Raw genomic sequence first — 12,631 nt, 5'->3', positions numbered from 1 at the left:
ATCCTTCACATCTGGAAAAAGTATAGTTTAATGTTTATTGCTTTAATGACTCCCTCCTCTCTATTTTCTCCAGTCATTCAGATGGTTGATCCCCTGGACTGGACTCTAAATTTTCTGATACCTTCTTTCTCATGTTTCAGATTTGTATTTTATGCTCTATTTTCTGGCAAACTTCTCCAACTTTTTCTTCCATCCATTTTTACTGTTGTTTTTAATTTCTGTCATCATATTTTGAATTTCCAAAGCTACTTCATGTCCACTAATTTCTCCTTTTTAAAAATAACATAGCATTGTGTTTTATAGATGTACTATTTTCTTTTACCTCTTGGAGAATATTATTGATAATTTTTTTGAAGTTTTCTTTCTTTCTTTCTCTGTGTAATCAATGCAAGCAACTTTGCTTCCTCTGAGTTACTTATTTGTCAATTGGGGTCTTCATTGTAGAATCACCTAGATTCTTTAGGTCTTGGACTGATCAGATTCTCCACAAAGACACTTACAACTTTCTACCTTGAGGCGTGGGTCTGATACCTGTTTTCTGAAGCACCACAGTCCAGGCCCTGTCTCTCATATATATATATATTAAAGTTTTACAGAAGACTCTGCTGTGGAGCCTAGTTTGAAGACCTCTTTGATGATGACCAAAGTTTCTTGCACCCTTAAATATTCCAAGCACTGAGACAATCCAGTACATTTTGGCAAAACCTCAAAAAGCCAAGACGTCAATAGGTATGGGGAAATGGAAACTTATATACCAACACCTATCACTGCCTTTCAGTTATTCAGAAAGGTATAAAAAGAGGTAAATCACATCATGCACTTTTGGAGGCAAAAATGTAGTAGAGTATCAATCTGTAACCATGTGAAACAATTTCTTAGTGAGAGTAGTTCCTGCTCCATATGACTAATATCTAGACTCAGTGTTGGCATCATATCTAATTTCTGTGACATTATTTATGCTAACTGCACATCTCATTTACCAGTGAGTTTCCATCACACCTTAGGAGGTATGAGCTCCGGCAGTAATAAACCTTGCTTAATGCCCCAGTACAACCTGAACTTGAAATAGGTAGCAAACACTAAGTATTTTAAGTACGAGGAATGATCGTAGGGTAACAGCTGTTGAAACACAATTTCAAGGAGTGCAACCTAGTAACTGAAAACCAGTAACCTAGAAGCTCAATCTTTCCATGACCATTAAGAGATTAAGGAAAAATAAAATGTAACGGATGAAGCAGAATTTACAAAGGCTACAAAAATCACCAGTGATACTGGCAATGCTTTGTGGAATGAGCTCTCTTTATTTCACCAACTTGCCCATAACTCATGACACACAGTGTTGGTGAAAAGACCAAACAAGGATAATGGAAATCCAGTGATGCCATGGTTTTTTGAAAAGGCTCAGGCCAGTTCTTTAATCTTAATCCTGTCACTGAATTTAAAGTCTGGAAATCAAATTTAGCTCAAAGTAGCCTCTGATTTCCACTGAGGCTGGTAGGCCCTGGGCTTCCACTAGCTGGCCTCTCTACAGATTCCCCAGGCTAAAGTGGGAAAAGGGGGCGGGGAGGGGGGAAGGAATTTGGAGATTGGGGTTGACACATATACACTATTGATACTATGCATAAAATGGACAACTAATGAGAACATACTGTATAGCACAGGGAACTCTACTTAATGCACTGTGGTGACCTAAATGGGAAGGAAATCCAAAAAAAGGGGGATATATATATATATATATATGTATAGCTGATTTATTTTACTGTACAATAGAAACTAACACAACATTGTAAAGCAACTATACTCCAATAAAAATTAATTTAAAAAATAGATAAATAAAAATAAAGTGAGAAACAGGAGTAAGGATGTACTGTACTGTTGATTGTGAACCCAATCAACCCTAAGAAGAGAACATTAAATGCATAAATGAGACAATTTGAGATGTTTTAATGTTAAAAAAAAGAATTATGTATTAATTATAATACTAATGTTTAAAGTTAAATTTGAACATGAACAAGATTAAAAAACAAATCTCTTCATCTGTTAAAATTTCTTGCCCAATCTAACCACTAAAAAACTACCTATGTCAATGGATACAGATTTTTAAGAAAAGTGAATAGTCAAACAATTTAAAAGAAATCTAAATGAAACAAAAAATCACAACAACAAAAAAGGAGATATATGAAAAAATCAACAAATACTGTAAGTACCATATTGACTCTATTACTTATTTTAAAAACAATGTTTTGTCAGATTTCCTATAAGTTCCTACATTTTAAAATTGTACAACATAGATGACCACCATAAAAACCCTCATTATTAAGTTCATATTAAAAAGCACCTATAATTCATTAAAGAAAAAAACCAACCCAATAGAAAAATGAATATATAAGAACAGGTTAACTTGTAATAGCGGAATTACAAGTGGTCAAGAGACATGAAAAGATGCTCAATGTCACTAGCAGTCAAGAAAATGTCAACATAAAAAATATTTCATTTTTACTCATCAGAATGGCAAAAATCTAAATGACTGGTTAGTCAATCCTAGGGAATGTAGAGAAAAACAGTCCTTCTGTAATTTACAACCTTGTGGGCAAAGGTTCCAGTTAAATTCATTAAAACTGACATAACGTCTCTAATTAATAAAGAAAACCCATTAACTAGATATTCAAAAGAAATGAGTATAAAGGTTTTATACTAATATCTACTCTAGAATCATTTTTAATAGGAACATTTTGGAAACAACCTCAAGATCCATGAATAAAGAACAGTTGCAAATTATGGTTTATTCATACTATGGAATAATATGCAGTTATTAGAAAGACTGAACTACATAGTCATGTATTGATTTTAAAGGATATCTATGACATATTCTAAGAGGAAAAAAACCTTATACAATATATATATATTATTTTTATAAAGCAAAATGAAATAAACACATGTAATACCATACGTGCAAATATATCTCTCCTAGCAAACGGAAAAGTACAGAAGAAAAAATATGCCACATTGCAAGAAAGGTGCAGATAATGAATGGGACGAAATGGAGACAAATAATTTTACTTCAAATACATTTATAAGTTTAGCCTTCAGATAAACTTTGGTATCTTCTAACTCCCTAACATATGCCAAGAAAGAATCTCCTGTTTTAAGCTTGAAATTTTTGGACAATTTCCCAAGATGGTTGCTAGGTCAAATCTTAGAAAAACTTAGCTCTTTTTATACACAGTAATCCAATTTCTGGTAAAAGAAATGAAAAAAAAAGCAGTAGGAAAAACCATTTTTATCTGTTTGTACAAACAAGTGAAAAATATGCACCATGAATTCACCACAACACTGTTTTGGATCATAATAGTACTTTATCTTGAAACCAATTGGTACTGCAGTATGGAGCTCCAAGCTAGAGCTACTGGAGATTCCCCTCTTCTGAAAACAGTGTTATGACAGGATTCCAGTGGATTTTACTCATTACTGGCAAATGTTTCTCCATGAAGAAAAAACAGGATAAAGTCTAAATAATAATACCACAGTGAAAATATTTAATGTCAAAGCATGGCTTCCAATGTCAAACCATAGCAATGACTATGGTTCACTTCAATATTACTTCTCTTTACACAATTTTTTTAAGTTATAGTAGAGAGATTAGATTTTCGCTCAAAACATGCACATGAAGAATGCTAACCCTTGACTTAAAAAGATCTTTTCCTACCTTCACATTATCTGGATGCAGCCCCCCAGGGTGCTTGTCCATGTACTGACATAAATCAGTATGCTAGAAGAAAAAGGGGAAAATGTATTAACATCCCTCTGGCTGTAACACAGTGAATCAATATTTTTTTTACTTCAAAGTCATCATTACTTTCTAAACAAAGCAAATATAAGGCAAGTGGGTGGATTTTTTAGTGTATGCAGTTGCATGCTCCTCCGTCCCCTGTTTTAACCACAATCGAATCATTATCTTTGCCTCTAGGCTCTGTCTTACATTAAACATATCTGTGTATTAGAAGGAATTCATATCCACAACTTTTTACTTTGTTAAATGCCTAATTTTCTCCTCATTGAACATACATCTCTTAAATGGAAAAAAAAAAAACCCTACCTAAAAATATAAGCCTTAACTTAAAAAAACTAAAGCACATACACACACACAATTAACCAATCCAATTACAATTTCAATTATCTTGTATTTTCCAAGTGGAAACGCAGGTTATGATTATTTATGTTATATGAGATGAAAATACTACAAACAGATCATTACAGTAAAATTAATCATTGGTTTTATTTGAGTTTTTCATAACTATATTCACTAAAAAATAATTTTCAGATTCTCAGAACTCTTGAATATATTTGAGAAAATATTTATTTATAAAACTTTATAAAGATTTACTTTATAAATCAATACAAATACTTTCAAAATTATAAATTAAGACAAATACATCCAGATATAACTTAAAAGGAATATCCCTAGATAGCAACTTACGCTGTTATTCCTTCAAATATCCCAAGCTTAATTTGCACACAATTATATATTTTCTTTTTAATGCTTTTTCTGTTTATATTATGAGTTACATAAAACTTGGAAAAAAACATGTAGAGTTGCTATATAAATTTTTCTAATCTTATTGGAGGATACTGTAAGATTTGTGACATTGAAACATTTAATCATTCTGTAAAAGCCAGTGATCATGATTATTCATGACCCATTATCAGGCTTCAATTATTCAGGAATAATAAGGTTTTGATACCTTCAAGAACCTGTACCATGGCTATCGCCATGATGACAACAGTTCAGATTCCTTTACTGAGTTTTTATTGCATGCCAGGTGGTAACTCCCAAGGATACAAAGCAGAATTTAGCATTCATTCATTATTCATCACGTATTTCTTGAGTACTTATTATCTTCCAGGCACTACACTAATCACTAAAGGCATAGAATTCAATGAAATAGATGCTGGTGGAAAAAACCAGGCATGTCAGTAATTACAGTAGAGTATGTTGTATATTAAGAACAGTACTGGGTAATGTTTGAGGACATAGCAGGGGGGAACTTATTGTGGTCCAAAGATTTCAGAAAGGCCTCCAGAAAGCATTACTTCTAAGTAACACCTGAATAGAGAATGAAAAAGGTCAGCCAATGGAAGAACAAAGGGAAAGAAGATGGGACAGAAGAAATACTCTTAGATATATTTTGAGACAATATTGCCTTTATCTTGCACCACACCCAAGGTGTTTAGCTTCCAAATGAAAGTCAAGTTCCATGAGGACAGAAACTACATTTGATTTGGAAATTATTGTCTCTCTGGTCCAGTCAATGACAGCGAAGAAGAACTAAATAAATACAGGTGGAAACAGTTTTACATATAGTATAGCTCATTAAAAATGAGCCTAAAATATAATTATAATGGGTTCCATGGAGTTTTTCCTGACTATATTAAAGTTTTATTTCATGCATTTAATTAATTGAGGACTGATTTCTGGATCCCAAACTGCCACTTTGTAACTCCATACAATTAACCTCTCTGTCCTTTCAACTAAGGCTAACACCTTCCCTAGAGATTTCTGAAGAACATATAAAATAGTACATGAAGCACTGATATACATACACTACCAAATATAAAATGGATGGCTAGTGGGAAGCTCCTGCATAGCACAGGGAGATCAGATCGATGCTCTGTGATGACCTAGAGGGGTGGGATAGGGAGGGTGGGAGGGAGGCTCAAGAGGGAGGACATATGGGGATATATGTATACATATAGCTGATTCACTTTGTTTGCTGTACAGCAGAAACTAACACAACATTGTAAAGCAATTATACTCCATAGATATTAAATAAATAAATAAAACTAAATAAAATAGTACATGAGAAAGCAGTTTTTAATCAATAGCATGATACACAAAAATAAGGTAGTATTTAAGATACTGTCCATTATACAATAAGACCCGTGAGGGGAAGAACTGTAATTTGCTCATTGCTTCACACACAACAAATAAAGTGGTAAATAGAAAGTACACCCAATCATAACAATAATCATATAGCCACATGTTAAAATTCCTATTAAAAATATATATTTTCAGTTTACAAAACAAAATCAAACTCACACAAGCTAAATATACACAACAAAAAATAACGCAAAACCTGAAAATAAAGAAATAATACATCATATTATATATTACACATTTACATTATTTACGTTTTAGGATATTTATACTGGTAAATATCAATAAAAAAGCAAAAAATCAGCATATCAATATTAGACATATTAGAATTCAAGGAAAAAGTACTAAACATTTATGCACCTAGCAACATGGAATATCACTATGAAGCAAATATTGACCAAAATAAAAGAAGAAACTGAAAATTTCACAAAATCTTGAAGGGTTTAGCTTACCTCTTTCAAAAACCAACAAATGGAATTGACAAAAAAATAAGAATTCTATAAAGGATATGAGTAACACAGTTAAAAAGCATGTTTAATTTTGTGCCCAATAAACTTACGCTACACATGCTTAAAGAAGTGGTATGGTGTTGGGGACAACTTTCACCATATTTTATACTTGACATAAACGTATTAAATGCCGATTGTGCATAAATAAATAAGAAAAGTGTCTGCTCGCATAGAGCTTACATTCTGTGGATTTTTACATACTTGTGATTATTGTAATTTTTTTCCAAGATTAAAGTATTCAAGCTTTTTGTTTAAAAGTAAACAAACAAACAAATAAAAAACCCCACTAAACTATGAGGAAGGAAACATATCAGTAATGGGGAAAAAAGCTCCTGATGCTCATGGTACACATGACATCCTTCCGTGTATGTATGCATGCCCAATGACAGTGTAACATGAATTAAAGGAAGGAGGCCTCTCCAGAAATGAGATCTTGGGAAATTTAATAAAGATTTTTCCAAACCTTTTAAATTTTAAGATTCATATTTCCTTAGCTGTATAGCATGAAAATGTGTGTATGCATACACGCATGGCTATCTCTAGCTGTGTAGCCTTAGGTTACACAACCTCTGTGTATCAGTATCTTCATCTATGTAATGAAGATAATCCTAGTATACCTACCTCATATGGATATTGTGAAAATTAATAAGTAAATATCCATTACGGTTTTACTACACTGCCCAGTACATGGTAGATGCTACAGGTGATGATGATGATGATGATGATGATGATGATGATGATTTTCTGTAGTGTGTTTAGAGTAGGAAGGGATATTTGGGAGGACTGCAATTAAAAATGGAATGATAAATACCATCAGGAAACTGGAACTCTTAGAAGTAACATTTCATCCTTATATATGTGTTCTTCCTGTCTACATGCCCAGACATTCTCATTCAAACTCCACAGCTCTCTGCACACAACCTGAGACTACTTCTAGCAAATACACCATTAACCTCAGATTGCTCTGGGTGATTAGGGGCAAGAATCTGGAGAATCTCAAATGGAGGAAGAGACAAGAGGTAGTACCAGGTCTTATTTTTATACCCTAGCAAACTTCTGTTCTGCCTGCATTAAAAACTGTTTCTTTTCCCTCTCTCTTTTTTAATACACAGTACTATGCCTGGAACTGCATTAGATGTGCCTAAATTACAAATTTCATCACATCTCTTCTTTCTTTTTAACTTATCTCCTTAGTTCAACTCATTGGCTTATGTGACCTTTATGATTTGCACTGGTCCCGAAATACAGAACTAAACTTAACAATAAATCCTGGGAGGTACTTCTCTGTCATTCCATTTTTTAAAGTCATCCTACACATACAAGTTCTGAACAGAAGGCCCCTATGGCACATGACCAACAGATCACTATCCACTGATGAGACACAGATAATCTCAGGTCCATCTGACTTCATCTCTATTTCTTGTTCTAACACTAAAAGGAGTATCTTTAGACTAGGTGCCTGGTGACTATAGATCAAACCCAGTAACTCTTCCTCCTCCAATCTCTATCTTGGCTCTTGGCTAACATCGCTTCTTTCCCTCACTACATTACGCCTCACTTCATCTTCCTACACCCTCTTATTCACTCTATCACTGCTGCTGTTCTTCAGGGGAAGGCCTTCAGAAGCACTTGTGTCTGACAGGTTTATACCTGAATCCCTAAGAATACTTCATCAGTCTTCCGTGGAGTGCATGGTTTTAAACGAAGCTATCAAGTGTGGCTAGATTTGCAGACCAAGAAGAGGAGTGACAGTAAAAAGGAGCTGTTAAGGTTCAGTCCCCACACTTGCATACATTTCTTTCAAAATCAAGTTCCTCCTTCCTCACTGTTGATTACCCATCAAGTAGCATTTATTTGAGAATTTACATAGGTGCAGGAGTGTTTCAAGGGGAAGGAATCTGAAGAACGTATCTGAAACCATAACACCCTAAACATAAACATTCTCTGTAAAGGAGCCACATTTACAGTTTAGGTTTCTCCATGTTGATTTCATTACTCTGTGGCTGGATCAATTTAGAAGGCAGGAGACAGATCTCTCTTCGTAAAAAGGCAGGATACAGAAAGACCACAAAATATCGAAAAGACTTCTTACTCATAAGCACTTTCACACAGTAGAATCTGTTAATTTCAATCATATGTAGACCTGAGAACTGCATGACTAACAGTACACAGCCATGAGTCTTAAAGAGAAAGACATAAAAGGAAATTACAAAGATAAATTATAGATATGATGACAATTTCAAAACAGGCCTGAGTGGAGAACAGCCCTTCAAAAGAGTACCAGGAAAGAAAGTCCAGCCAAAGAAAAAGATGAGAAACTAGCTGGACCATGACATTCACCTTTTCATATTTTCCACTCTCCATTCCTTACTCTTTTTGAAACTGACTTTGGGTGAGGGAAAAGAAGCAATATACTGCCACTGAAAGCCACTGGTAAAAAGGCTCTCTGAAGACCACAGAGTCAGAAAAGCTCTTGGACATGAAAGTTTACCCATATTCCTGGGCAGAAACAAGTATAAGTCAATTATTAAGTAGGCTTCATCATTTAGTATGTGCTTATGTTTCTTTTTAATCAATGTATCATCCATGAAGTGAGGTTTTCCAATTTTTGGCCCTTCAAATGATCAGACCTCTTACTCAAGAGATATCAAGTTCCTCAGAGAAATTATGCTTTTGTATTAGCACTGGTCTTCAGACTGGACTTTTCTCATTAAGCAGGAATCTAAATAGAGCCCCTTCCCTAAAACATGCATTTTTTCCACTCTCTTATGCTAAGCATGGTGTCTACAATATTTGTCAGCTAATTTTGATGTTTTTCAGAAGCACTGACAAAATATGACATTGAAAATAGCACAGCCCTATTTTCCAGCATCTAGGCTAAAAATAAGGCTGTCTTTCCATGGGGATAACCATCAGAAATCCTCATTTTGCAGTTATGTTACACACAGCCTCCACATTCTTTACTTCTTTTCATTTAGTTTTCCATTTTGACAGCAAGAGAAGAGTCAGTATATTCAGGCTTAGTGTAATTTTTAAAACATTAAAAACAAAACTGCTTCGCAAGAATAAGAATATGGAAAGATTCCAGAAGATAATAAAACTAATTCTGAATTTCTTTCTTCTTAAGGAATAGGCTTATTTTATGAATAAATACCAAGCCTCGGCTATACTTTTATTTTGAAATTAATGAAAAGACTTATAAAACAAAAAACATTAAGTGAAAACACGTGATTTAAAAAAAAAAAGATGGGATATGTTAAGAACTAGTTGATAACATGTACAACTTGAAAGCATAAAAATATAGAGCCCGCCTTTTCCGGACTGACTTTGATTGTTTAAGGAGCTCCCTGGTCCTCATCTCAGTTTGATTACACTCCAATTTCTTCCTTATAATGAGTAAGTGACCCATTATAAAAAAACCTTTAAATAGTACTCTGACTGGTAAGAGAGCAAATCAAGAAATCTGCAAATATCTAAAGGACAAGAGCAATTATTTCCACTCTTCAGTGGTACCACACGGGGTCCCAAAATTAATGGCAACGATGGCAACTTTCGTGTCTCCAAGGCAGCAAGTGTGGCAGACGCTTACTTGTTATGCTTAATCTACTACTGGCTAATGTCACCTTAATTACCATTGTCCCATGTCTGGGACACACCACATGCACTCTAACTAAAACCACACTTTAAGAATAGTTGCGCATTTTGGTAGAACTCACTATGGTTTTAGTTTTTAATCTGTTTCACCTGTAGCTCATTAAAGTTGTGTGATTCACTGGGGAATAGCTGCTGCTAGAGGCAACTGAAGAAAACTTATAGAAGTTGAGCCCTCCTTCCTTCTACAGCAGTCAATGCCATTTCCTCTGGCTACAATCTCTGTTTTAATCAGACTGCATTGCTGTAAGAATTAATACATCAAATTACTGAGCAGCTAGTTTCAAACTGCTTTTATACGAAGTCCACAGGCTTAAACCGACTTTGCATTTTTTTCCGGTAAGCTTTATAGTACTCATTTATTTATTCCCAAATCATAATTAATAAAATTTTAATGTTGTGAGTTCCAATACATAAGCACTGTTCATTAGTGAGAAAAAATGGAAAGAAATATTAATCAACTTCCCCTTTAAAACAAAACCATAGCCGTTCAAGATGCTTTATAGAGAAGGTTTGTACCCGCTATATACCACAGGGACCCACTTTTAAAACAGTGGTTAAAAAATAATTTATTTTAAAGTTTGTAAGTATCCTATTAAATGTTATTTAGGCTTTTTGCAAATGCACTGAAATCCCTTTTCTTTAATGACAAAAACAAGACATTCATGAACAAGTACAAAAGTACTATCTCTTCCCTCAGAAATAAAAATTCTAATGATGATTACTGTGCCTTAAGTTGCATCATAGGACGTGGTATGACAATAGAGAAAATATGGTCTTCCAATCTGTTCCATATACCCCAAATTATGTTCTTAAATGGAATATTCTCAAATATTCTACTGTTCTTGTAAAGACTTATTTTATATATTCCAAAGCCTGTTTCTAGGTTATTTTATTTTCACCTGTTTTTACGCCACTTAGGAAATGTTTGAAATTCTGCCAGTAAACCACACACATATTTCCTGGGGAGGGCAAGGGTAGTTAACATAAACAAGAGTTAAAACTATATAAAAATCCTCTCATAGTAATCACACTGCCTTGGCTTATTCCTAATTAAATTAGTCATTTCTTTTTTTATCATATAATGTATTTTTCTCCTTTTGGGACATAACAAACCTAAATGTGACTTAGTGATCCCATCATTCTAACTAATTGGTTTCAGCTGTCATTTCTGAATCTAAAATGCATGGGCAGCCTGGGGATGGTGACTGGAACAGGAAGCATTTCCAACCACATTCCCATTGTGTAAAACCAGCAACCTGAAAGATCTTTTCCATTAAAACAAAAAACTTACTATTTGGCTTCTGGCAATGACACTACGGGTAGAGAGATTGTATAGGTCTACCCAGGCGGTAAGACTGTCATGAGTCATTTTTCTCACATAAAGAGAATGCAGACATTTATTTTCCAGTAGTTCAAGTGTCTGAAGTAGTTTCAATATTGTAGGGGGTAATTCATAAACCAAACACATATCTATATCCATATATCTATGTCCATATCACTTCATAATACTTATAGGGGGGTATAAATGATAGTCCTTTTTTAAATTAAATAAATTGAAAGTATAGATTTGGGAAGTTTCAAAAATGGTGGAAATCTTCTAGAAGAAGAACACTGTGGTTCTACAGAACCAAACGCTATTACTGCATTAGAAGACTGTATAAACGTGCTCTCTTGAAACAGTGAAGGAAAGACTACTCAGCATGGTTTATATGCCCTCTGGCACACCATTCACAAGCCTAAAACATATAATAAATTTTAACAGAGTCAAATAGACACTTTAAAAAGATTTTCATGCTATTCTGAAGCCACGTTTAAAAGGAAAAATAAAAGGCCAATGGGTATAAAGAATGGAAAGCTCTGATCATCCAACATCCTCAAGAATTTGAAAAAGAAAAGGTTAACAAAATGGGCCACAAAAAATTTTGTGGAGTCAAAGTATGAGATGGAAAAAAAAAAAAAAAAGGAACTGGAATAGTTCTCAGGAATATATTAACTCTGAAAACCCTTCTGGAGCTGCCCTGCTGGAAATATGAGAGATCCTGAAATTATAAGGTAAAAGTAACATGAGTGAAAAGATTAGAAACAGAGGAAAAGAGGAAAGAGGGAGGAGAAACAGAGGGAGAGAAGACAGAGGAATCAAAGGTGGCTATCCTGGAATAACTTTTTCTGGCTACAAAGTAGAAAAGACGAGCCTTTTTTATAATCTGGGTTCTAAGGGTTAAGAATAACACCCACATAGGGACTGATCATACCAGATGTGTGTTTCAGAAAACTTTATGAAATATACTGTATAATGAGCTTCAGGTACATCTTTTTTTTTTTAATTTTTATCGCAGTATAGTTGATTTACAATGTTACATGTTATTCTTCATTTTAAAAATAGTAATTCTGGAACACATAATCACAAGGAAAACATTAAACAATTATAACTTGGTAACGCTGTCACCCTGTCTTTTTTTTTGGCATACCAACTGATATTCAAAATATATTTTCAAACTTATGGTGGGTAAAGTATTGCAAATGTATAAAGACG

General features: G+C 34.0%; 1 protein-coding gene across 1 annotated transcript in view; it reads right to left on the bottom strand.

Moving 5' to 3' along the window:
• The window catches only part of CDK14 (cyclin dependent kinase 14), a 581,983-nt gene that overhangs the window by 293,685 nt on the left and 275,667 nt on the right, over positions 1-12,631 (bottom strand). The window contains exon 7 of the mRNA XM_060157002.1: positions 3,707-3,769. Coding sequence (XP_060012985.1) covers positions 3,707-3,769 — 63 coding nt within the window. The remainder of the gene's footprint in view (positions 1-3,706; positions 3,770-12,631) is intronic.

This window comes from Lagenorhynchus albirostris, chromosome 8 (genome assembly GCF_949774975.1).
Source record: "Lagenorhynchus albirostris chromosome 8, mLagAlb1.1, whole genome shotgun sequence".
Taxonomy (NCBI): Eukaryota; Metazoa; Chordata; class Mammalia; order Artiodactyla; family Delphinidae; genus Lagenorhynchus; species Lagenorhynchus albirostris.
Note: the sequence above shows the minus strand (reverse complement) of the source record. Positions and strands in the feature narration are given on the sequence as shown.